Here is a 27,803-nt window from a genome sequence, read left to right as displayed (position 1 = left end):
CGGCTGACCGACGAGCTCCGACGCCGATTCAACATGTCGAATCGGCCGTAAAAAAGCAGACGAGGACCAACTTCAGCCGACGCCGCAGAACACACTGAGAAAACTTAGTCGGCCGACGAACAAAAACTGCCCGACGGCCGACCGTCGGCTTGGTGTGTACCGGGCTTTACATACTCTGCTAAAAGCCTTGCCTCTATATCCTTTTCTCTTGTTACATTCTGAATTGTTGGGTACCCCCATTCAATTGAGCCAGTTGTATTGTATGTGGTAACACTGTCTTATTTTGGGTTTGAGTGTGATTAATTGTTTATTTGTTTGTTTCAAGTATTTGAGCTTTGTTATTCACAATACTGTATTGGTTTTCATCAAGGTGCAATTTGTTACTGTCTATCATTCAATGATTCACTAGATTGAGCATTAAATAAATTAAATAACTTAATTTACCTTTTTGCATCTGAAGTATTCCTCTTGAGAACTGTGCCCGCCGAAATCTCCTCAGGATTAACCGACAAATCTTTCTCTCAGGCAGCTGAGTTCCTTCATTCTAGCAGCGGCCGCCGGAGACAAAACCAACTCGGGCCGAAGGTAAATGTGCTTTTATCAGTTTTGAAAGCAGTTTGTTAGCATTTGAAAAATGTGCTGTAAATGTACAGCGTTGTGGAGTATGAATGACAAAAGTGTTTGTGGATTTTGAAAAATGTGGTCATTGCATGCATTTTGTCTGAAAGCAATGAAAAATGATTCACAGTTTGGTCCGCATAGACTTCTGTCTCGCTGAATGTGTGAACAGTTTTGAAAATGTGGCCTCAGTATTGAACAAGGCATGTTAGCAATTAAAAAAAACTGTAAGCTGTCAAATGTGGCTTTTCTGAGTTCAACGGCTCTGGTCCAAACTGTGATATAACTGTGTGGCTATTTAAAAAAGGGGGCGGAGCTGCTTGATATGTCCCGCCCTCTCTTCCTGTTTCAGGTGAAATGATGTCAACACAATAAACTGTGTGTTTCGAAGCACTTCAGAGTTAAGCCTGGAATACACTACAAGATGTTTGCCCTGATTTACAGTCTAGAGAAGTCGACGCTAGTTTCCTGAAAGTCAGATCCAGTCTGCAGCTTTTAGTTCTTGACAGATTCCACAGAAAATGGTGTAGTGTGTGATGGTCACAGACTCAGATCTTTTAGCTTCAGACTCTGATTGCACACAGTCGGAGGATATCAGACATGTTTGATATTTTCAGCTGATTTAGCAAACACGTGTTATTTTGATTTGTCAAGTGTCTCCTGGCAACTTTTGCCCGGGTAAATTTTGAGGTCTGGTACAAATTATGACACGCAAAAATAAATAGGCTACAGGCTCATATGGATTACTCATTAAAAGATCGCGATCTCGATTCAAACACACTCAGTCTTATTGCTATGTCGATGAGACCGTGTCTATTAAACCATTAAAAAATCACAATCACATAGGAATATTTAAACCTGTTTTCGCGCATCCGCTGATCCAGAGAGCAGCGCTCATCATAAACTTTATGTTTGAAACAGCTTTACAAACAGTCTACACAGTAGGCTACATTTCTGTGTTGCAAACATTAAATAATAATGAAAGTATTGGGATAAAAGTGTATAGTCCAGATATAGACTGATGTTGCGGCAGCCGTCAAAATGAGAAACTGACTTTTGGATCTGATGTTATGCTTCAGATGATTGTAATGGGCGGCGCTAGGGAGGGTCTAGCTGGTGCTCCAGCACCCTAAAAGACCAAAGCACCCCCATAGTTTAAGAAAGATTAAGTAATACAAAAACATTTGTCTACTTACACAAGCATAACTCGTACAATGGAATACTATGTGACGTGATTCGCATTCGCACATTTCGTAATGTCACAGCATTTTATTTAAAAAATGGATCGGTTCCTTGAGCCAGGCTAGGCCAGCCCCCGACTATGGATTTTTCTAGTAAACCAGTCGAACGTTTATATTAAATAGATTAATATAATAACCTACTAAACCATCTTTTAATAAGCATTTAGGCGTATTATAGCCTACATTCCGCGCTCAAGCGTGCGCATAAAGCTTGCTGCAAAGCACCGGCAAAAGTTTATGAATGCATCGGGGAAAAAGAAGACATTTTAATTATTTATTACTCAACTAGTGCTTTCACGGTTAGTGTCGGATGCAAACGCCGGCGCTGACGCTCCATCTCCACAGTAGACTAATGGACATGCACATTTTCATACGGACTACATAATTAGAGAAGATTTGTGTGTGTATGTATGTGTATATATAGCCTATATGTGATAACAGAACTCCAACCATTTCACTGTTTGTATCACTCTGCTTGTGCTATTCCTCACAGTGAGTGTTATGGCGGACACCCAAATCTACAATAATTTCATAAATAATAATGTTTTTGTGTCACAGAATGTAGTTTTAAGAGTTTTTCAGGCGAGAATGTACTTGTTTATTACTGTTATTATTACATGTATTTTCAATAATAATGAAGGAATTAATCTAAAAGTTGAACTTAAAGTATAGGGTAGGGGTAGGGAGAGATTATTGTCCCAATAAGGTGACATCCATTTAATAATTTGAATTTACACTCAATATGTTATTATTTCATAATGTTTTATAATGTACTACAATACTGAGGTGCAGATAATTGACAATATTGCAATAAGTAGTATAAATAGCAGAAAATCCTGCTAAGTGTAAATAGAATCTATAGCTATTTGAACTTAGTGTAAACATTAAGTGTAACAGGGACATTAATTGTATATGTATATGTACAGTGCTGTGAAAAGGTTTTTGCCCCCTTCCTTTTTAAAAAAAATTATTTGCATATTTGTCACACTTAAAAATGCAAAATGTTACGCAAACTTGCTAAATAAATGTATTCCATTCTTATTCTGAGGAGCTTTGTTTGGGGAAAAAAATCATTGCAGTGCAGGAGTAGTCATCAATATTTCTTGCTCATTTTTATCAGAAGAGTAATACTGTAAAAAGTGTTCTTTGTGCTTTTTGTCAATGAAGTACACTAGTTTAGGAGAACACTAGTATATGTATCTTACAATGAAAAAACACATTTTACTATTTACTTCAAAAAAAAAGAAAACAAGGCTTTCGGTGGGTTTTGTAACTAGTAATGTGGACGCAGTGTTATACGGTACCATCACACACAGGACAGCACTGGCCCGGCCGAGTGATGGGGTTACTACATCCTGGGTTTGGACATGGCCTCCTGTTGCAGGTCACCTGAAAATTCTTGCACACGCAACGACTGCAGCGATCAGCGGGGTCTGGAAACTCCTGACCGTTCTGATACTCTCGACCATCATGCATGCAGACTAAAACACAGAATACAACTCAGTATAATCATAACAATCAATTAATTAAAGGGATAGTTCACCAAAACAGCTGACAGCAGCCACTGACGTCCATAGTATTTTTTCTTTGAAAGTCAGTGGCTAACGTCCACTGTTTGGATACTAAGATTATTCAAAATATCTTCTTTCATGCTCAACAGGAGAATGAAACTCATACAGGTTTGGAGCAACTTGAGTGAGTAAGTGATGACCAGCATATAATTAGAATATCATCAAAAAGTTGATTTATTTCACTAATTCCATTCAAAAAGTGAAACTTGTATATTATATTCATTCATTACACACAGACTGATATATTTCAGATGTTTATTTCTTTTAATTTTGATGATTATAACTGACAACTAAGGAAAATCCCAAATTCAGTATCTCAGAAAATTAGAATATTACTTAAGACCAATACAAAGAAAGGATTTTTAGAAATCTTGGCCAACTGAAAAGTATGAAAATGAAAAGTATGAGCATGTACAGCACTCAATACTTAGTTGGGGCTCCTTTTGCCTGAATTACTGCAGCAATGCGGCGTGGCATGGAGTCGATCAGTCTGTGGCACTGCTCAGGTGTTATGAGAGCCCAGGTTGCTCTGATAGTGGCCTTCAGCTCTTCTGCATTGTTGGGTCTGGTGTCTCTCATCTTCCTCTTGACAATACCCCATAGATTCTCTATGGGTTTCAGGTCAGGCGAGTTTGCTGGCCAATCAAGCACAGTAACACTATGGTCATTGAACCAGCTTTTGGTACCTTTGGCAGTGTGGGCAGGTGCAAGTCCTGCTGGAAAATGAAATCAGCATCTCCATAAAGCTTGTCAACAGAAGGAAGCATGAAGTGCTCTAAAATTTCCTGGTAGATGGCTGCGTTGACTGTGGACTTCAGAAAACACAGTGGACCAACACCAGCAGATGACATGGCAGCCCAAATCATCACTGACTGTGGAAACTTCACACTGGACTTCAAGCAACATGGATTCTGTGCCTCTACACTCTTCCTTCAGACTCTGGGACCTTACTTTCCAAATGAAATGTAAAATTTACTTTCATCTGAAAAGAGGACTTTGGACCACTGAGCAACAGTCCAGTTCTTTTTCTCCACAGCCCAGGTAAGACGCTTCTGACGTTGTCTCTGGTTCAGAAGTGGCTTCGTAGCCCTTTTCCTGAAGACGTTTGAGCGTGGCGACTCTTGATGCACTGACTCCAGCTTCAGTTCTCTCCTTGTGAAGCTCCCCCAAGTGTTTGAATCGGCTTTGCTTGACTGTATTCTCAAGCTTGCGGTCATCCCTGTTGCTTGTGCACCTTTTCCTACCCAAATTCTTCCTTCCAGTCAACTTTGCATTTAATATGCTTTGATACAGCACTCTGTAAACAGCCACACCTTTCAGTAATGACCTTCTGTGACTTACCCTCTTTGTGGAGGGTGTCAATGTTCGTCTTCTGGATCATTGCCAAGTCAGCAGACTTCCCCATTATTGTGGCTTCAAAGAACAAGAGATACCCAGAATTTATACTGTAGGGATGGTCATTTATTCAAACTCAAATGTAAATATTCTAATATTTTGAGATACTGATTTTTGACTTTCATGAGCTGTAAATCATCAAAATTAAAAGAAATAAACATTTGAAATATATCAGTCTGTGTGTAATGAATGAATATAATATACAAGTTTCACTTTTTGAATGGAATTAGTGAAATAAATCAACTTTTTGATGATATTCAAATTATATGACCAGCACCTGTATACACACACACATATATATATATATATATATATATAAAGTAACAAAAACACATATTTTACTATTAACTAAATGTATAAAATGCATTGACAAGGCTGTCGTGGGTTTTGTAACTAGTAATGTGGACGCAGTGTTATACGGTACCATCACACACTGGACAGCACTGGCCCGGCTGAGTGATGGGGTTACTACATCCTGGGTTTGGACATGGCCTCCTGTTGCAGGTCACCTGAAAATTCCTGCACACGCAACGACTGCAGCGATCAGCGGGGTGTAGAAACTCCTGACCGTTCTGATACTCTTGGCCATCATAGGTGCAGACTAAAACACAGACTACAACTCAGTATAATCATAACAATCAATTCATTAAAGGGATAGTTCACCAAAACAGCTGACAGCAGCCACTGACGTCCATAGTATTTTTTCTTTGAAAGTCAGTGGCTAACGTCCACTGTTTGGATACTAAGATTATTCAAAATATCTTCTTTCATGCTCAACAGGAGAATGAAACTCATACAGGTTTGGAGCAACTTGAGTGAGAAAATGATGACAAGTCAAAGATAACAAAATTTTAATTTTTGTATGAACTCTCTCTTTAATTTAAAAGACCCTTAATTACAGCTACTAATAATACTCACTCTTTTTCATTTTCTATAAATCACACAAATCATCATATACGTATAAATGTAAGAAAACTCACATACTGTCACACTGTGTGTGTGTGTGTACACACTACTTTAGGAGAACACTAGCATATATATATATATATATGTGTGTGTGTGTGTGTGTGTGTATAGCCTATATGTGATAACAGCACTCCAACCATTTCACTGTTTGTATCACTCTGCTTGTGCTATTCCTCACAGTGAGTGTCATGGCGGACACCCAAATCTATTATATTATGAATAATTTCATAAATAATAATGTTTTTGTGTCACAGAATGTAGTTTTATGAGTTTTTCGGGCGAGAATGTACTTGTTTAGACTTCAAATGTGTTTACTTCCAACAGCACCTTGTTAGAAGCAGCCAACAAATGCACTGAACAGCACTGTCATTGGATATCACCCTTAACAAATGAAAGGATAGTACAACAGAGAGCCTATCACTTTCCTCTGTGGACATTCAAACTAATGTTTTATTGTGAATATGAGATTGAGCTGAAGAATGAATGCTGTATAAGATGCAGGTAATGAAGCAACCCAACGTTCTTTCGTTACTAGTTCTAAAGTAATGTTTTGGAATTATTAACGGAGGCTTGGGCTCAGCTGTTAAACTGTCAACTTTAGATTTGAATCTGAGGCGGAAGGAAGTAGTTCTGCACACAAGAGGGTTTGTAAAGACACTACATAGTTGTTTCTTATGTATGCCGTCAAACTGTTGTATAATTACAAAATATGATAATACTAGCATACTGGCTGTTTAATCATACCGTCCGAATGTCTGGGATATATATATATATATATATATATATATATATATATATATATATATACAGTGAGGAAAATAAGTATTTGAACACCCTGCTATTTTGCAAGTTCTCCCACTTAGAAATCATGGAGGGTCTGAAATTGTCATCGAGGTGCATGTCCACTGTGAGAGACATAATCTAAAAAAAAAAAATCCAGAAATCACAATGTATGATTTTTTAACTATTTATTTGTGTGATACAGCTGCAAATAAGTATTTGAACACCTGAGAAAATCAATGTTAATATTTGGTACAGTAGCCTTTGTTTGCAATTACAGAGGTCAAACGTTTCCTGTAGTTTTTCACCAGGTTTGCACACACTGCAGGAGGGATTTTGGCCCACTCCTCCACACAGATCTTCTCTAGATCAGTCAGGTTTCTGGCCTGTTGCTGAGAAACACAGAGTTTGAGCTCCCTCCAAAGATTCTCTATTGGGTTTAGGTCTGGAGACTGGCTAGGCCATGCCAGAACCTTGATATGCTTCTTACAGAGCCACTCCTTGGTTATCCTGGCTGTGTGCTTCGGGTCATTGTCATGTTGGAAGACCCAGCCTCGACCCATCTTCAATGCTCTAACTGAGGGAAGGAGGTTGTTCCCCAAAATCTCGCAATACATGGCCCCTGTCATCCTCTCCTTAATACAGTGCAGTCGCCCTGTCCCATGTGCAGAAAAACACCCCCAAAGCATGATGCTACCACCCCCATGCTTCACAGTAGGGATGGTGTTCTTGGGATGGTACTCATCATTCTTCTTCCTCCAAACACGTTTAGTGGAATTATGACCAAAAAGTTCTATTTTGGTCTCATCTGACCACATGACTTTCTCCCATGACTCCTCTGGATCATCCAAATGGTCATTGGCAAACTTAAGTCGGGCCTGGACATGTGCTGGTTTAAGCAGGGGAACCTTCCGTGCCATGCATGATTTCAAACCATGACGTCTTAGTGTATTACCAACAGTAACCTTGGAAACGGTGGTCCCAGCTCTTTTCAGGTCATTGACCAGCTCCTCCCGTGTAGTTCTGGGCTGATTTCTCACCTTTCTTAGGATCATTGAGACCACACGAGGTGAGATCTCGCATGGAGCCCCAGTCCGAAGGAGATTGACAGTCATGTTTAGCTTCTTCCATTTTCTAATGATTGCTCCAACAGTGGACCTTTTTTCACCAAGCTGCTTGGCAATTTCCCCGTAGCCCTTTCCAGCCTTGTGGAGGTGTACAATTTTGTCTCTAGTGTCTTTGGACAGCTTTTTGGTCTTGGCCATGTTAGTAGTTGGATTCTTACTGATTGTATGGGGTGGACAGGTGTCTTTATGCAGCTAACGACCTCAAACAGGTGCATCTAATTTAGGATAATAAATGGAGTGGAGGTGGACATTTTAAAGGCAGACTAACAGGTCTTTGATGGTCAGAATTCTAGCTGATAGACAGGTGTTCAAATACTTATTTGCAGCTGTATCATACAAATAAATAGTTAAAAAATCATACATTGTGATTTCTGGATTTTTTTTTTTAGATTGTGTCTCTCACAGTGGACATGCACCTACGATGACAATTTCAGACCCCTCCATGATTTCTAAGTGGGAGAACTTGCAAAATAGCAGGGTGTTCAAATACTTATTTTCCTCACTGTATATCAGGGTCGTTTCCTCTGAGGAGGCAAGGGAGGCAGTGTCTCCTCTCCTCAAAACTGGATGAGAAAATATTAGATATTACAAAAATAAAACAGCGCACATATGACTAAATATGAAATTAAAAGTCTAAAAGTAACTTGTTTTTATAAAGTAACACTGTCCAACAGCGACACCCGCAGGTAAAGTTACAGCGGAGGCTTGCCTCCCTTCAGTCCATTGACTTTCTACAGAGACCCCTTAGCGTGCCGTGACTTTTCTGGAGGCTCACTGAGATGAATGGGGAAAAATCACGTGAGAGGAGGCAATGCCTCTATCGCGCTATAATTGGATATGATCGGTTATGATAGGATGTGATTGGTTTGTGTGATAAATCCCGCCTCTTGTTTTCGTGCGAGCTCTCGGTCTGAATGAAGAAAGTGATGGCGTTATTGACTAATTATAAAGTAAGTACGCAACTCTCCCGCTTAGAACTGCTTTGTCACGTCACAATGAAACTTGATAACGTGATGACTGTCAGTTTTTAGTGAGCATTTAGCTTGATGAAATGAAAGATGTATCTTTGTGCCTGTGACAGGGCTTTTATGACGATGACCCAAAAATAAGTTATTAAAAAGAACAGCTGAATATCAGTTCACAAACAAAAAACGGAGTATCTATTTACAAGAGCAAATAGGCAGCCTTGTTGGCAGAGGTTATTTATATTAACTCCGCCCACCAACGTGTGATTACAAAGCATCTTTCTATAGTAGCTCCAGTGGTGCAGATGGTGAAGTACGTGTTGAAGTCGTTTATGACGCGAACGACCGGTGTTCGAATCCGTGTTTTGCCTAACTTTTTTCCGACCTTTTCAAATCAGATATCACGTCGGAAAGGCATGCATTTTCAATAATAATGAAGGAAATAATCTAAAAGTTGAATTTAGAAGTATAGGGTAGGGAGAGATTATTATCCCAATAAGGTGACATCCATTTAATAATTAGAATTTACACTCAATATGTTATTACTACATAATGTTTTATAATGTACTACAATACTGAAGTGCAGAAAACTGACACTATTTGCAATAAGTAGTATAAATAACAGAAAATCCTGCTAAGTGTAAATAGAATCTATAGCTATTTGAACTTAGGGTAAACATTAAGTGTAACAGGGACATTCATTTTATATGTATGTATATGTATATATATATATATATATCAGTGGCGTGCGGTGGTGTTTTAAAATGAGGAGGCAGTTTTATATGTATACAGGTATATGTAAAAAAATCATTGCAGCACAGTAGTCATCAATATTTCTTGCCCATTTTTATCAGAAGAGTAATACTGTAAAAAGTGCTCTTTGTGCTTTTTGTCAATGAAGTACACTAGTTTAGGAGAACACTAGTATATGTATCTTTTAATGAAAAAACACATTTTACCATTTACTCAAAAAAAAAAAAAGAAAACAAGGCTTTCGGTGGGTTTTGTAACTAGTAATGTAGATGCAGTGTTATACGGTACCATCACACACAGGACAGCACTGGCCCGGCCGAGTGATGGGGTTACTACATCCTGGGTTTGGACATGGCCTCCTGTTGCAGGTCACCTGACCATTCCAGCACATGCAACGACTGCAGCGATCAGCGGGGTCTGGAAACTCCTGACCATTCTGACACTCTCGACCATCATACATGCAGACTAAAACACAGAATACAACTCAATATAATCATAACAATCAATTAATTAATATAAAAGACTCTTAATTACAGATTTTTCACCAAAACAGCTGACAGCAGCCATTGACTTCCATAGTATTTTTTCTATGAAAGTCAGTGGCTAACATCCACTGTTTGGATACTAAGATTCTTCAAAGTATCTTCTTTTATGCTCAGCAGGAGAAAGAAACTCATACAGTTTGGGAGTAACTTGAGAGTGAGTTAAAGATGACAAGTCAATGATAACAAAATTTAATCTTTTTGGGTGAACTATCCCTTTAATTAAATCTACTAAAATACTCACTCCTTTTAATTTTCCATAAACCACAAAAATCATCATATATGTATAAATGTTAGAAAACTCACATACCGTCACACTGTATCTATCCATCTATCTATCTATATATATGCTTACAGTTCCCAGCATAAATGAGTACACCCCCTTTGAGAATTAAGATTTTCATCCATTTCCCAGCAAATATGAGGCCAATTTGCAGCATTTTTACAAGTTCTATTGAACATTTATTTTTAATTACATAAGAGTCTGCTCTCCAAACATCTTTAGGATAAGAAGAAATAACACATGTACTGTAATTCAATTGAGGTGTTGCAATAATGATTACATCTTACAACAGATTCAACTAAATATAATATTTTGTATGGCCTCCTTGATTTTTAAGAACAGCACCAATTCTTCTAGACATTGAATGAACAAGCTGATGACATATAGCTACATCTACCTTTCTCCATTCTTGAAGAATGAAGTTTTTCAGATCCTGGATGCAGAATCATGTTCAACTTGTCTTTTCAAAACTCCTCACGTTCTATTGGGTTGAGATCTGGTGACATGCTTGGCCACTGAATCACTTTTACCCTTTTCTTCCTCAGAAATGAACCAGTTACCTTAGATTTAGGTTTTGGGTCATTATCATGTTGAAAAAGAGCCCGGCGACCTAGGGCACGAAGTGATGGTAGCATCTTCTCTTTTAGTATTTCACAGTACATCTGTGAATTCATGATGCCTTCTATGAAATGCAACTCCCTGATGCCTGCAGAACTCATGCAACCCCACGCAAGAGCACTGCCATCACCATGCTTTACTATAGGTACCATGCATTTTTCATTGTACTCCTCACCCTTGTGATGCCATACAGTTCTGAACCCATCAGAGCCAAAAACATTAATCTTTGTTTCATCACTCCAAAGTATAGAGTCTCAACAGGCTTCGTCTTTGTAAACATGAGCTCTGGCAAATTATAGACAGGCTTTTTTGTGCATGGGCTTTAACAGTGGCTTCCTTCGTAGACGACAGCCATGCATGCCACTCCTCTGCAGTGTACGTCGTATGGTGTCATGGGAAATACTCAGCCCAGTTTGACTTTCTAATGATTTTGCCAATTGTGCTGAACTTGCATGGCGATTTTCTTCAATTTTCTCATCACAAAATGAAGTGTTAACTTGCTTGGATGCCCTGGACGTCTCAGCGAGCTTCCCACAAGTCTATCCTTTTTTAATTTTTGGATCACTTTTGCCACATTTCTTTTCCATGTGGTGCCATTTTGTCAGCATTATAGGGGAGTGGATTTTCTCTTAAATAGTCAATTTTCATGTGGCCACTCGTTGTAATAATTGATTAGACCTACCTGCTCGTGATTTACTGCTAATTAGGGGCCAAGCACCGAAGGTGCGTACGCACCTATTATATCCGTTAGCGTTCTTATTCTTCTTCTTCTTCCATTTCTTCCGCTCGAGTCTATGGCAGCCCATAAAACCGCTTGCGGGAAAGTTGTAAAATTTGGCACACTGATAGAGGATAGTGTCAATAGTAACCACAGCAAATTTGGAGTTTCTACCTCAAACTCTCTAGCGCCACCACCATCCAAAATGGATCTGAGGCAATATCTCCGCAACGGTTTGGCGTATTGAGACGAAACTTGGTGTGTGTTATAACAAGCATGGCCTGAGGCTACCTGCAGTGTTTCAACGCTGTTCCTCCTAGTGGTCAGGAGATATGAAAAATGCATATTTTTGCTTATAACGTGTGAATTGTTTGGCCAATTGGTCTCATTAGATTCTGTGCATCATGCCGAGTCCAACCATATCCAATTTTCCCATGTCAGCCATTTTGGGCGTCGGCCATGTTGAATTTTGTATTAAAATGCTAAATTTTACAAACGCAGTGACGTATCGTTACGAAACTTGGTATGGGTCATCAGTACGATGCCCTGAAGGAGCCTGAGAAGTTTCGAGTCACATCCACATGCTTATAACTTTAGGTGTGGTCGACTTATTTTCACGGGAGTCACCTTTTTAGACTCCTGAATCCTTGCCGAGTCCAGCGGTACCAAACTTGCCAGGTTTTGCCTTATGGTTTGTCCAGAGTTGCACTTTAGCGCTTAAAAAAAAAGCTGGCAATATCTTAGAAACCGTTACTCCGATCGACTCGAAACCACCGTAGGAAAATCGGAATCATGGCGTGTTGACTACATGGATCTGCCCAATAGCCCAAATTGTGATAGTAAGTGGTACAAAAATGCAAACAAAGTTGACAGTCAGTCATTTTTTCTCATCTCGTATATAAAAATGTCAATAACTCCGAAACAAAATGAGATATTTTCACCAAATTTGACACACATATGTATGGGCACACTCTTAAGGACACATTAAAATTTTGGTGGGACTGTGCCTCTTGGTGGCGCTATAATTGAACAAAATATGAAATTTCCATTGACTACAATATAATATTATGATGTAAAATGCTATATTTTACGAATGCATTGGTGGAATACCATCGAGACCATGACCTGAAGGTACACAAAAAGGTCTGAGACAGTGCCACCTTGTGGTCAAAAGTTATAATGACATTTCAAATAAATGCTAATAGCTTTCTGTGCATTTTACCTATTGTAATGAGACTGGTATAAATAGATTCCCTGGGTCATGCTGAGAACAGTGATGGCAATGGTGCCATAGTCAGCCAAACTTCCTGTCTACAATTTTGATTTATGTTGAAAACCTATTTTTTCAAACTCCTCCTCAACCGTTGTTCCGATTTTCACCGAAATCGAATCATATTATCTTCAGACCATGCTGACAAAAAGTTATGGATTTTGTGTTGATAGATAAAACCGTTTTTACATACCACAACAACGAATTTGAGTTATGATGCCAAAATGACACTTGAGGCTGTATCTCTGCAATGCTTTGGCATTTTGACACCAAACTTTGTGTGTGCCATAGTCACCTCACACAGAACACACCACATCGATTTGATAACCTGTTGGTCAAAAGTGAAAAATCATTCAGTCGGATTACTAGTAGTTTTAAATGCTTTTTCAGGCATTTGGACTACAATTATCTTAAAATGCCTTCAGTTAATCATTGCTGAAGTTGGTCTGATGCTAAATGCTATGCTTAGCTCCTCATTTTGCCGCTGATGTGCTTGGCCCCGTCATTGCTGCTTGCAGCTATATTTACAATTTTATTTGATGTTTTCTACTGACACATTCATTGGGGTGTACTCATTTTAGCACCATGATTTTAAATTAATTTGTTATAATAGTTTCAATTTTGGCTTTGTTAATGACTAATCGAATTTAAAACCAATAAACCAGATTTGCAGAAATATCTAATTGCAAAGAATCCATAGAAAGTATTGATTTAAAAGAAAGATGGATGTAATTAGGTTGGATTATAAGAAATGTACCAGGGTGTACTCATTTATGTTAGGCACTGTATTTATATATATATATATATATATATATAATATACCGTATTGTCCCGAATATAAGACGACCCTGATTATAAGACGACCCCCCTTTTTCCAGATGTACATTTTGGAAAAAGGCTTTTTGAAAACCAAATCTTGTTTTTGTTTTTTTCTCTCTCTCTATAAAACACATTTTTTCTTAAGTTATTTTCAAATTGCATATTTTTCCTATTTTAATTTTTGTTTTGAAAGTATGGTAAATACTGGTAAAATGTACCAACAATGACACTGAAAAATATACACTTTTTGATATACCATAAAAATAACAGGTAGCCCATCTGAATTATATAACATTTAGGCTATGCATCTCATAGTAGCCTACCAAACTTTTATTAACAGTAGAAGTGAAATCTTATTGTAGTCTTCAAATCTGGGTACTGTCTTATGTTTTAAAATCACTAACAGAGGACGTTTGTTCCCATCAGGCTAACATGACAGTCACGACTCGTGCCGCTGTAAGATTTTCTTTTTCTTTTGTTTCACTCGTGATCTTTACAACACACATTACATTACATATTTCATGGCACACTCGTCTTATGCGTTTTTGGCGCCACCTATTGTTGTGGGTGTATTACTGACATGTCAAAGTCTAGTCCCGAATATAAGACGACCGCGTTTTTTCAGATGTATTTCCAAGAAAAAAACATCGTCTTATATTCGGGTCAATACGGTATATATATATATACACACACACACATACATTATATATATAAATATAAAACAAAACACATATTGTGACCCTGGACCACAAAACCAGTCAATAAGTCGCTGGCGTATATTTGTAGCAATAGCCAAAAATAGATTGTATGGGTCAAAATTATTATTAAAAATATTAGGATATTAAGTAAAGATCATGTTCCATGAAGAAATTTTGTAAATTTCCTACTGTAAATATATCAAAACTTCATTTTTGATTAGTAATATGCATTGCTAAGAACTTCATTTGAACAACTTTAAAGGTGATTTTCTCAACATTTTGATTTTTTTGCACCCTCAGATTACAGATTTTCAAATAGTTGTATCTTGGCCAAATATTGTCCTATCCTAACAAACCATCTTTCAGATGATGTATAAAATCGAAATATTTACCCTTATGACTGGTTTTGTGGTCCAGGGTTACATATTTTACTATTTACTCAACAACAACAAAAAAAACATTTAAAAGTAGGGCTGCAACTAACGATTATTTTAATAATAGATTAATCTGTCGATTATTTTTTTCGATTAATCGATGAATCGGATTAAAAAGAAAAAGAAAAAAGAAAAGCATTCATTTCCAACCCTTTATTCAAAAACAGAACTAAAATCTTTAGAAAGTGCACCAACATGTTGCTCCTTGAACATCCCTGAGCTGTTATAATAATAATAAAATAAAATAAAAATGGACTAACACAAAAAACATACACATGTATGCTTTACATCTGCCAAATATATAGACTTTTTGGGGTGCAAAAATTAAATAATTTAACAACACTGCGTCGTTAGCGTTGGTATTGTATCAGACACTTGCACTTAACATTATATGAAAATCAAGCTCAAATGGAGTTAACAATGTTTTTGACCAGAGAATGACGGAGATGGAGTGTTTTGTCTGTCATTAGAACGGCTGTAACTGTTATCTGAAGCAGCAAGTGCATTATGCTTTCATCAACTTTTACAGGTTATATAACTTTGATTGTAGCTATATGGGCGCTTAGTTTTTCTTGTTGTTTAATACACTTGGCCAAAATCTCAAATTAAGCGCTTATGGACATAATGCACAGGATATTTAAAACGTATATAGACAGCAAATAACTAATTCTTCTCCACTCTTCAAACACACAAAAACATTATCCTTTACTGACATAGTGTTTGAGTAAAGAAAACGCTGTACTATTCAAACACCAATTATTTATTCACCCTTGCATTGCGAAAAGCAGAGATCTCATCTTCTCCAGGCTGTGCGCGGCGCGTCAATCTGAACGGAGGCGGGGTGAAGTTACGAGGTCTCGCTGAGAGCTCGATGATCCGATGGCGTTACGAAGTTTTACTGACAAGTTATTTTAATGCTTATCATTGGTTTACTATTTTTAAAACTCTCTGATTTAAAATAATAAAACGAATTATAAGCGACTCAAGTTTGGATAATTTTTCACAGCACCTGACTGGGCTAGAGTATGGCAACTGCCATACGCAAACGCCGCCCCTGCTCCCACACCTTGGATGACTTAGGTCGCACGGATTTCTCTGCCTCCGCCATGTATCTTTCCTCTACCTCCGCTCGTTTTTTTTTTTTTTTTTTTTATGAGGCGCCAAACTCTGCTACCATCCGTGCGCGAGAGACCGAGTGTGTTCACTCCGCTCCACGCTCAACTAAAGTTTTTTTTTTAATAATCAAACGTCTCGCGTCGCGCGACACAACGAATCGATTATGAAATTCGTTGCCAACGCTTTTAGTAATCGATTTTTATCGATTTAATCGATTCGTTGTTGCAGCCCTATTTAAAAGTATAAAATGCATTGACAAGGCTGTCGTGGGTTTTGTAACTAGTAATGTGGACACAGTGTTATACGGTACCATCACACACTGGACAGCACTGGACCGGCCGAGTGATGGGGTTACTACATCCTGGGTTTGGACATGGCCTCCTGTTGCAGGTCACCTGACCATTCCAGCACATGCAACGACCGCAGCGATCAGCGGGGTGTAGAAACTCCTGACCGTTCTGATACTCTAGGCCATCATACATGCAGGCTAAAACACAGAATACAACTCAATATAATCATAACAATCAATTAATTAAAGGGATAGTTCACCAAAACAGCTGACAGCAGCCATTGACTTACATAGCATTTCCCTTTGCTTTGAAAGTCAATGGCTAACGTCCACTGTTTGGTTTTCCAAAATTCTTCAAATAAAGAAACTCATGCAGGTTTAGAACAACTTGAGAATGAGTCATGGTGACAATGATGATAAAATTTTCATTTTTAAGTGAACTATCCCTTTAATATACAAGATTCTTAATTAAAGCTATTAATAATACTCACTCCTAATAAACCGCACAAATTATTACCACAAAAATCAGTCTGAATGAGCAATATAATAGCATTAACGGAAAGGCTATTTAAAAAAAGTAAGTAAACAACTCACACACTTAGATACAAGACGTAACAAAAATGCCCTTAAAGGGGTCCTATTATGCTTTTTCACTTTTTGAATTTTAGTCAGTGTGTAGTGTGTATGTTTGGGCATAAAACGATCTACAAAGTTACAAATCTCAAAGTCCACTCCAAAGGGAGATATTTCGTTTTTAAAAAATCCCTTTTCAAGAACTACAGCGAAAGGCTCGTTTGGACTACAGAGTTCTTTTCCTGTATTTGTGACATCACAAATTGTAAATCCCGCCTACTGAAATTCGAATGGTTGGCGGGTGGGGAGATGCTTGATTGAGCTCTGCACGTTTCAAAATCGAAACCCAGTGCAGGTGTTTTTATATCACTGTATTTCTGATGGAAACCAGCTGATTTCAGAAATTTTTGGATGTCATTTTCATTTCATCTTGCATGCAATGTCTGATAAAGCAGCGTATGTGAGCGGAGCTCTAATTTGTGTACAGCGTTACCAGGGAAACCTCGCTCTCTCCCGCTCCCAACAGCGGCTGCCACTGGCAGATAATTAATTTGCATATATATGCGGCCACAAATAGTGTAAAAAAAAAAAAAAAAGTCTGTGGGACTATGGTATAAATAAATTCAACTGTATAACAGTTTCACTGCAATTCATGTTATAATGTTAGAATTAAAGAACAATAAACATAATACATATTACCGTTGCACTTATCTGTACATAGTAAATGCAGTTATTTTTAAGCTGTTGTTGACATCCCATCTAAAACGTGATTTAGCCAAAAAAAAACAACAACAACAATAACGTTACCACTTTAATATGTCTTGCAATATCCGTGCGTGCAAAGGTTCTGCACGATCCTCTTGTTCAATATTCTCGATCTCGAGGTCTTAATTGATATAATGGCAATATTGACGAACTTGCTGTTTTGGCAAGGGTGGGGCAGTACTGAAACGCCGTCTAAGCTGTTCGCCAATCACAACGCACTGGGACAGCTAACCAATCACAACACATTTCGTTTATCAGAAGGCAGGCCTTCATCAAACCCGGAACTAATCGAACCGTTTGTGTCAAGCTGGGGAGAAAGGTATTGTAATAATGTAAATTATGTGAAAAATAATGCGATTTTCGAACCACCAAGCATGAGAGCATGTTCTAGTACACCCCCAAAACAAAATCAAGACTTTGTAAAAGAGCATAATAGGACCCCTTTAAAAAAACAAAATATGGGGCAGATGTGCCCCTGATAAATGATTATACATTTTGTTTTGTAAATATTAGTTGATGCAGATGGAATTTTTATTGTCAAGATGTAATGGATTGTAAAAGTGGTCAGAAAATATAACCCCCCTCACCCCCTCACCATTGCAGTTGTTTTGGATTTGTTTACAAGGTAATATACTAACCTATGTATGTAGACACAGAGACAACCCATTTGGGTTTGGAACAGTGCCTCTGTGTTTTTCTCTCTGTCTTTCATATTTCTTTTCTTTCTCTTACCTGTGGGATTTGCACAGTCATGAGTCCTACTACACCTCATCTGTCCATCAACACAAGAACATATTTGGCCAGCATCAGTCCACGTGGCTTCTTCAACATATCGAACACCATTCCACGTACATCCTACATACATGGACACCGAATGCAATGAATACATATACACTACTGTTCAAAAGCTTGGAGTCGCTAATATTTTTTTCATGTCTTTAGGGCTCTCATGATATGAGATTTTTCACCATGACCAAAAGAATGAACAATAACGATATAATTGTGACATTACAGAAATCTTGAAAAAAATTATTGTAATAAATAATATAAATTATATATTTTATTTATATAAATAATACATATACAGAGAGAGAGAGAGAGAGAGCTGGGTAAATTACTTACAAATTGTAATCCGTTACTGATTCCAAATTACATCACAAAAATTGTAGTCAGTAACGTAATCCATTACTTTACACATTTTAGGTAATATAATCAGATTGCTTTTAGATTATATTTAGATTACTTCTGACTTAACTCGTTTATCACATTGATTTAAACAAGATAATCTTGAACCATAATGATGTAAAAATACAAAGACTGAGAAAATATATTCCTTTCATCGTAATTAACAACATGAAGTGCATTAAACATTATATTACATCAATGTTTCCCAAACTGGGGTTCGTAAAGGAACTGCAGGGGGTTTGTGAGTTTAATGAAAGGCAAAAATGTCATTAAATTATAAAAATGTAAAAATTAAAATAAATCATTTTAAAATAGCAATCAAAATAATTCACTTACTAAAAAAGAAGAAATATTTTGTTTACCTGCACACCATATGACCATTAGCCAATGTCAGAGAACTGTGAACATGCAAATGTGATACTTAATTATTCAAATATTTATTTTAAAATCTCAGGGGTACTTAAAGGGGTCATTGATTATGATTTCACTTTTTTAACTTAAGTTAGTGTGCAGTGTTGCTGTTTGAGCACAAACAACATCTGCAAAGTTACGATGCTCAAAGTTCAATGCAAAGGGAGATATTGTCTTTTACAGAATTGCCGATTGACCACCGCTATAAAGTAAATATATTAGGTGAAAGAGGTTCAGATGACTAAAAGTTTGAGAATGTCTGCAAATAAGAAAAAACGAGAATTTGTGCAGTTTAATGAGTTTGAAAGACAAAAGCCTTTCAATAATACATAATAATATATGGTTAAATAACCTACTGAGTGATAATTCAGTTCATCAGTAGTTGATGGACTGTTGAAACACTTCTTAAACCTGAAATGATTTTTGTAAATCTTACTCTAATTACAAGTACTTAATTTTTTGGAATCTGATTACGTAATCCAGATTTACATGTAATCAGTTACTACCCAGCTCTGTATATATACATACACATATTCACATACAGTCATGGCCAAAAATATCAGCACCCTTGGTAAATATGATCAAAGAATGCTGTGAAAATTAATCTGCATTGTTAATCCTTTTGATCTTTTATTTAAACAAATCACAAAAATCTAACCTTTCATTGGATAATAAGAATTTAAAATGGGGGGAAATATCATTATGAAATAAATGTTTTTCTCAAATACACGTTGGACACAATTATTGGCACCCCTAAAAAACTTTTGGCCTGGGCCCGGGTAACTTTTGAGGTCTGGTACAAATGACACGCAAAAATAAATAGGCTACAGGCTCATATGGATTACTCATTAAAAGATCGCGATCTCGATTTAAACACACTCAATCTTATTGCTATGTCGATGAGACCGTGTCTATTAAACCATTAAAAAATCACAATCACATAGGAATATTTAAACCTGTTTTCGCGCATCCGCTGATCCAGAGAGCAGCGCTCATCATAAACTTTATGTTTGAAACAGCTTTACAAACAGTCTACACAGTAGGCTACATTTCTGTGTTGCAAACATTAAATAATAATGAAAGTATTGGGATAAAAGTGTATAGTCCAGATATAGACTGATGTTGCGGCAGCCGCGTCAAAATGAGAAACTGACTTTTGGATCTGATGTTATGCTTCAGATGATTGTAATGGGCGGCGCTAGGGAGGGTCTAGCTGGTGCTCCAGCACCCCTAAAAAGACCAAAGCACCCCCCATAGTTTAAGAAAGATTAAGTAATACAAAAACATTTGTCTACTTACACAAGCATAACTCGTACAATGGAATACTATGTGACGTGATTCGCATTCGCACATTTCGTAATGTCACAGCATTTTATTTAAAAAATGGATCGGTTCCTTGAGCCAGGCTAGGCCAGCCCCCGACTATGGATTTTTCTAGTAAACCAGTCGAACGTTTATATTAAATAGATTAATATAATAACCTACTAAACCATCTTTTAATAAGCATTTAGGCGTATTATAGCCTACATTCCGCGCTCAAGCGTGCGCATAAAGCTTGCTGCAAAGCACCGGCAAAAGTTTATGAATGCATCGGGGAAAAAGAAGACATTTTAATTATTTATTACTCAACTAGTGCTTTCACGGTTAGTGTCGGATGCAAACGCCGGCGCTGACGCTCCATCTCCACAGTAGGCTAATGGACATGCACATTTTCATACGGACTACATAATTAGAGAAGATTTGTTTTGTATTTGAATTAGTTCGTAGTAGACATTTCAAGCTTTCTATAGATTTGTTTCAGTTTAGTTTATGTCTGTGAGTCGGTTCATTGTTGCGACGCGCTCCATCCACAGAGACTGCATGAGACGACAGAAAGCACATCCAAAAACGAGTACTTTAAGTTCTTTCCATAGGAAAAAAAAAAAAAAAAGATTGCGCGGGCGCCCCCATGATTTCTAATTCATTCAATCAAGAGATTCGTTCAAAAACGAAACAATTTCATATATTTCAAATAATTTTTACATATTTTTATTTTAATTGGCTCATTTATAACATTTTACACTCATTTAAATAAAACATTTTGTAAGAAACCTAAGTGAATTATATTATTTTGCATTTGTCTAATGTTTTGCTTCAGAATCTTGGGAGAACCGTGATCTCTATCCTAAAAATCAATTATCCCGAGTCTTAATAAATAGGCATCTGGCATCTAATACTAACTGTTTCTAATATTAAAATGTAGACTAGGATGTAAAATGTACAATCTTACACACTTTATTTAGTACAATAACAAGGATTTGGTACATTTATAATGCACTATAATGCCACTTGAAATCCATCGTGCCAGTGTGCAAAGGTGTCCACATCCCCCTTTCTTTTGTTACGTTCCGCGATCCATGGTTTCAACAAACTATTATTTATTTTAATAGTTGATGAGGCAATAATGGGCTACAACACAATACAATTGAGAACTTATGTCTGTGTCTGTTCTCAGTCTCTCATCTCTTACACGTTTTCATAACAAAATCATATTAAATGAATAACACTAAGAGTGATAGGTGCACAAGATCTTACAGTCAGAGTCATTAATTACAGTGAAAATTGTTGCATTAGCTTGCTTTTCTGAATATAACATTCATAATAAAATAAAATAAAATAAAAATGATTAATCGTGACAATAAATTGTTGCCCAGAAAAAAAAAATAGTAAAAATGTATTTTAATATATTTATTTAATAAGATAATTTTGATGTAAATTCTAACTTTCATTCATGGAGATAACATGGACAATGTGACATGGTTTAGTGGTAGATTGCTGCCATAAAATAAAATAACATGTAATGTCGACTACAGCCACTAGATGTCTGCAATAATCACTCAATGACTCATTTAGATTTGTGTTGAGACATCATTAAAACACCATTATTATAACAATAAAAAATGAATCTTTGTCAGTTAATTTTATTTTTTTTAATTGTAATATTTTTGCAATTATGTTACTGTATCGTGTTATGTTAGTTATGTGTGTTATATCTGTGTGTGTTTGTATTTATTCTCTATTATGGATGTGTTATGATGTCCCTCATAAATGTCTGTGTTCTCCACTGAAGCTGTCCCTCAGATCAACAGTGTTTGTGGCTGTTTTATAGTATTTGTATTTGTTTTCTGCTTTGTGGTTAATTTGTGACTTTATTTGACAAATTGAACAGAGGGAAAAAAACTAAGGATCAATGGTCATTAATTACAGTGTAAATTTTTGCAACAAACTACCATTTTAACCTACTTTTTATATAATTTATCAGTGTTTTAGCAGCATGAGGAACACAGACAAATGATTCTGGGTGAAGGTGAATGACAGCAAAATATAGACATAAATCATCAGCAAAGAGACAAATGTGGGATCCTCATATGATCCATGTAGACAAATAAACTACTACAACAATTCACATTTGTTTAATAAATCAAATATACTGCACCTTGAGTGAGTCCAGCGTGGATGAAGGACATCAGCACTAAAAGCAGAAGAAACACAGATATAAAACATTTCCATTCATTCAACACAATGCAGATCACTGAAACATGTCTAGAGTTTATCTGAAAGAGTTTTTCTGTGTTTTGATGCTGATCCATGAAAAGCGATTCTCTGAAGATTCATTGAACATCAACAGAAAGACGTCACAGGACTCGTGAACCGATACGAGAGTCGATTCTCTGATGGATTCACTGCTGCTCAGAGAAGATTCACAGCACATGACCATATTCTCATCAACCAATGTGACGTCAGACAGTGAAGTTCTGTCTCTTTAAGTGTTTTTGCTTGTTCTGAGTTTGAGTTTTCTTTAGTATTCTTTATAAATAAATAAATGAAAAACTTCTTAAACTCAAATTGACACCTGAGCAATTTTCAGTCTGGTTTCTGACCTCATCACAGCACAGAGACAGATCTCATGAAGATAATCAATTATATTAAATTAAATACTGATTCTGGTAAAATATCAGTGCTGGGACTCGATCTCAGTGTTGCGTTTTTCAGTGCCAATCCTAGACTTCTGGGGGCCCTCAGCAAAACTTCGTTGGTGCCCCAAAATGCTCCCAAACTCCTTAAACCTATTCTTTCAGAGCAGTTTCACTGTCAAAACAACAGTGAGTTAAAAAAAAATTAAAAAAGTAATACAAAAAAGGAAGAAAACCAATAGGGCAAATACAACAGAAATAAAAAATTACAAATAAAATAAACAATTTAGCCTACAATACTATACAGAAATTAAAGTAATCAAATGTATAAATAAGTCATTGCATAGACTCCACCATATAAATTAAGCATACATTAATTCATAAAGTTATGAACAATATTAAGTGAAGAGCAGTGATTAACTCTTATTTTCTTTTGTTGTTTGATGAACAGATGATGACAGACAGCGTCAGGTTTATACCGTAGGATGCTGTCACAGAATACACAGATCTATAAACTGACAAGCATTCGATTACTTTTCAAAATGTTTGTTTATTTAAGACATAACTGACTGTGTTTAGTGAAAACTCACTAAGACGGACATTTTGACACATACACAGTGCAAAGTAGCCTATATTTGTCCGTGTTTCACTCCGTCTCGAGTCGCGCTCACAGAAAGCACTTGAGAAACCGCAGCTCAGTGCTTTCAGTATCGAGTGAGAACAGTAGGAGACTGTATACGACATTCACATTACATGATTTGAAATCAAAAACAAATTAAAATTAAATCATCTTTGAGAGGAAGGGGGCCTCCTGGTGTTTCGGGGCCCGATGCAACATGTGTACTTTGCGTATAGGATCGGCTCTGTGCGTCTGACACTGTCGATCATAATATACTTCTAGAGAGACTGGAAAACTGGGCAGGGTTTTCTGGGATGGTCCTCAAATGGTTCAAGTCAGAAGAGAGAGGTTATTACGTGACTACATGAGAGCAGAAGTCTAAGCATCAATGCTTTGATGAAATTAACAGTTGGATGTGCCAGTACTTTCTTTAGTTAAACAAAGAGAAAGCTGAAGTCATTGTATTTGGAAACAAAGATGAGGTTCTCAAGGTGAATGCATACCTTAACTCAAGCGGTCAAACAACAAGAAATCAAGTCAAGAATCTGGATGTGCTTCTGAGTCAGACCTTAGTTTCAGTCGTCATGTCAAAGCAAAAACTAAACCAGCATACCATCATCTCAAAAACTAAACCAGCATACTATCATCTCAAAAACTAAACCAGCATACCATCATCTCAAAAACTAAACCAGCATACCATCATCTCAAAAACTAAACCAGCATACTATCATCTCAAAAACTAAACCAGCATACCATCATCTCAAAAACTAAACCAGCATACTATCATCTCAAAAACTGTGCAAGACGTGTTGTTTCTAGTCAAGACTTGGAGAAACTCATTCATGGCTTTATCATTGAGCTAAAACTGACTGACATTGCTCACACGTCATAACAGCTTCCCAACAATTTTTGGAAAATTTTAGTACTTTTTTTGGGGGGGATTTTTTCCCCACCTTTTTACAATTATGGTGTTCCTTTATCTACAAAAAATAGCTTATAAATCTCTCTTTATGCTATATTATCACCAAATACTGGATTCAGTCTCTTTTTTCAGCTTGTTTTCTTTAGGACAGGCTTTGTATTTATTTTTATTTTAAAAACTAACTGATTGTAGGCATCATTGATCTGAGCCTAAAGCACACTAGTGTGATAAACAGTGCAAATTAGTTTCATAATGTTATTGAATATTGGCAAAATTATCCACAAATAACGTTTCTCTCAAAAACTGAGGTCCATAAGCTCATATTAATGTCTCCTTCGATCAATCATTTCCAAAAACAAATACAAATTCTGTCCTAATTGAAAGAAAACAAGCTGACAAAAAGATTGAATCCAATATTTGGTGATAATATAGCATAAGAGATTTACAGAGAGATTTTTTTTTTTTTTTTTTAAAGGCCAGCCGTTTTTTGACCGGGAACACTAAAGGTGCTACAGACCAATTTGGAGTTACGTCAGTTGCATCACTTGCAGCTGCGCGTGCATAATGGTGACAGAAAAACACTGGTAACAAGTGGAGGAAAACAGTTAAAAATCTGAAATATAAACTCAAATTTACTTTTTTAAAATTCTTTTATTCCATGGCTTCCAGACAGCTTCTTGAAAACCAGAAAGTGAACCAGCGGCGAGTGACCGCAGTACATTTAGTGTTCACATGTAAAAGGACAAAAGAGCCCAAAGTGATGTGGTCTGAGTATGTATATTAAGTATATTATGAAACAATATGTTGTTTAAAATGAAGACAAAAGACACTTTCTGATTGTCCAGCATTAGTGTAACATGTTCATTTGTTAATGTAATGAGCTTTCAGTGTTTTTTTCTGCAAAGAGCGTGAGAACTGACTTCACACATCCTCTAAAAATGACTCGGAGACAAGTTCTGAGAAAAGTTAGAGCATATTTTTTGGCAGATGCTGATTGTTTGACATTTTGTGTTTAATGCACTTAAATTCAGTCATTTTTATGTGATTTAAGCATCCATATTTTTGGGGGCCACTGGACAATTCATTTTCAATATAAAGAGTTATTAGGAGCCTGACGGGTTTTACGTTCCCCAATCTAATCAGCATAATTCTACCATGCAGATACTTATAGAGTTAAAAAGAAATACCATATGGTCATAAACACTTGCCACAACTTCAAAGCCTGGAGCAGGGCACCGAAAGCCATCAAAAGCTGATCGTCTCAGGTACTGCGCATGTTCAACTATCAATCTGGAGAACAAGAACTGACAGAAGCCTCTCACTAGACATGATGCTTCACCAGTAGGTTTATTATTGCTTGAGTATTAAATATGAGAAAACAGAGACTCTTAAATGCGATATTAGACAGATGGATTTCTAAGAAGTGGAAGTAAATGAAAATGTCAGGCACATGTTGCTGTGAATCTTTTGCTATATTATTAGCAATTATTAGATAGTATTTTGAGGTTTATGAAACTAAAAATGCAGAATAAGAATAACTATCTTCCCCACTGGTTAAAACCATAGAGCAGAAAGAAGCAAATATTAACTTTAATGTGATCATTCACACTACTGATGCTTCACTGGAACAAAACAAACTACAGACTACAAACCACATCAGGTCAAAGTGTTTGAGAAACACAGCCTCACTTCCTGTTTGATGTTGCCATTAAACATAATTGTGACATATAGCCAAAGACATTTGAACACTTAGGTGTTTTCACATAAAGTATATTTTAAATGAACCAAACCCTGTTCAGTTAAAGTGAATCAGAAAAGGAACCAGCAGCAAGTGACATCAATGCTTTTACTGTTCACATTGTAAATGGACTCAAACAAACTAAAAAACACCCACAATGATGTGGTCTGAATAAGATTTATTTGTAGGTCCTTTTAGCAGATCTGAGATCATTTGAGGTGTTACTCAAATAAACTAGGTGTGAAAACACCCTTAAACCATTAAACCAAGTCAAAACAATTGGCAGAAATGTAGCACAAGCACTGTTTTCACTCAAAACATTTCACAAAATAAAGTTATGAAACAATAAATATGTTGTTCAAAATGAAGACCAAGATTGTCAAGCATTAGTGGAACATGTTCATATATTAATGTAAAGAGCTACAGCTGTGGTTTTCTGCTGAGAATGTGAGGAGAACTGACACACATCCGCTAAAAATGACACTTAGACAACTGGTTAAAAATAATTGAAAAGCATGAACATCTGTTTTTTTTGTTTTTTTTTGGCAGATGTCACTTGTTTGATATATTGTGTTTGCTGCAATGAAATTCAGTCATTTTTAAGTGTGATTTTTGGACCACTAAATGGACAATTTATTTTTAATAAGAGGGGCAGAAAGAATGAAAAGTGACAGATAAACTTCTCAAACTCTCTGAATCTCTAATGGAGAGACTGTTTAAAGATACAGTACCATACAACACCAAACTCATATGAACACAAATACATCTGATTTAACTGAACTGCTGAAAATAAGAAGAGTGAGTATCACATCATAAACAGCAAAAGCACATGTCCACAGGGCCTCCATCTTTCACACGCAGCACAGATAAACACATGTTCTCTGAAACTGTATCTGATCAACACGTAACATATCATCACACTGAATCTGAACAATAAATAATATGATAATTCTTAGACCCTCCGACACACAATCATTCTTTTATCTTCAGTTGAATACAGTTAATAACAGAAAAAAATAACAACAACAAAAACAAAACAGAAGATAGTGTAGAATATAATGAAATACTCACAGAGCATGAGAGGCAGTGCACTGGACCCCATACTGACACATTAATAGACTGTTTTAACAGAGATGCGTGCGCTAAATCAGACACTTCCTGTGTTTCACGATTCAAGAAGAGATGAGGGAGGAGACAAAACTCTACACAGAAACACAAAATAGGAAGAAAAAGACATCAATTCTAAGATATTTAGCTGCTCTTTCAGTGCATGTAAGTTGTTGAAGCTGTTTTTCTACTGAAAGGACTGTTTCACAGAGAATGTCTCCAGGTAATTGTTCTCACACTGCATTATTTTGTTGTTCACAGCCAGAGAACACATTACAGACAGACCAGTGAATAAAGTAAAATCATGAGGTGAATAATATAGGCCTG

General features: G+C 36.7%; 2 protein-coding genes across 10 annotated transcripts in view; both read right to left on the bottom strand.

The window, feature by feature from the left end:
* Positions 1-27,803, bottom strand: part of LOC131544786 (Fc receptor-like protein 5) — a 273,713-nt gene that overhangs the window by 75,983 nt on the left and 169,927 nt on the right. The gene's annotated exons all lie outside the window — the stretch shown is intronic.
* On the bottom strand, positions 5,212-27,465 carry LOC131544832 (kielin/chordin-like protein). Its single transcript, XM_058783330.1, has 5 exons — positions 27,441-27,465; positions 22,613-22,648; positions 18,274-18,396; positions 16,225-16,401; positions 5,212-5,426 (listed from the first exon to the last, which is right to left on the bottom strand). The coding sequence occupies exons 1-5, from the start codon at positions 27,445-27,447 to the stop codon at positions 5,239-5,241; spliced, it is 531 nt and encodes a 176-aa protein (XP_058639313.1). The 5' UTR covers positions 27,448-27,465; the 3' UTR covers positions 5,212-5,238.

This window comes from Onychostoma macrolepis, chromosome 07, assembly GCF_012432095.1.
Source record: "Onychostoma macrolepis isolate SWU-2019 chromosome 07, ASM1243209v1, whole genome shotgun sequence".
Classification (NCBI taxonomy): Eukaryota; Metazoa; Chordata; class Actinopteri; order Cypriniformes; family Cyprinidae; genus Onychostoma; species Onychostoma macrolepis.
Note: the sequence above shows the minus strand (reverse complement) of the source record. Positions and strands in the feature narration are given on the sequence as shown.

What these genes read in the sequence shown, in the direction of transcription:
- LOC131544832 (XM_058783330.1), bottom strand. An exon ending in CCACGCTGGACTCACTCAAG is followed by an intron (nt 18,397 to 22,612) that starts GTGCAGTATATT and finishes CCATGTATGTAG; the next exon opens with GATGTACGTGGAATGGTGTT. An exon ending in GTGCTGTCCAGTGTGTGATG is followed by an intron (nt 5,427 to 16,224) that starts GTACCGTATAAC and finishes TCTGTGTTTTAG; the next exon opens with TCTGCACCTATGATGGCCAA.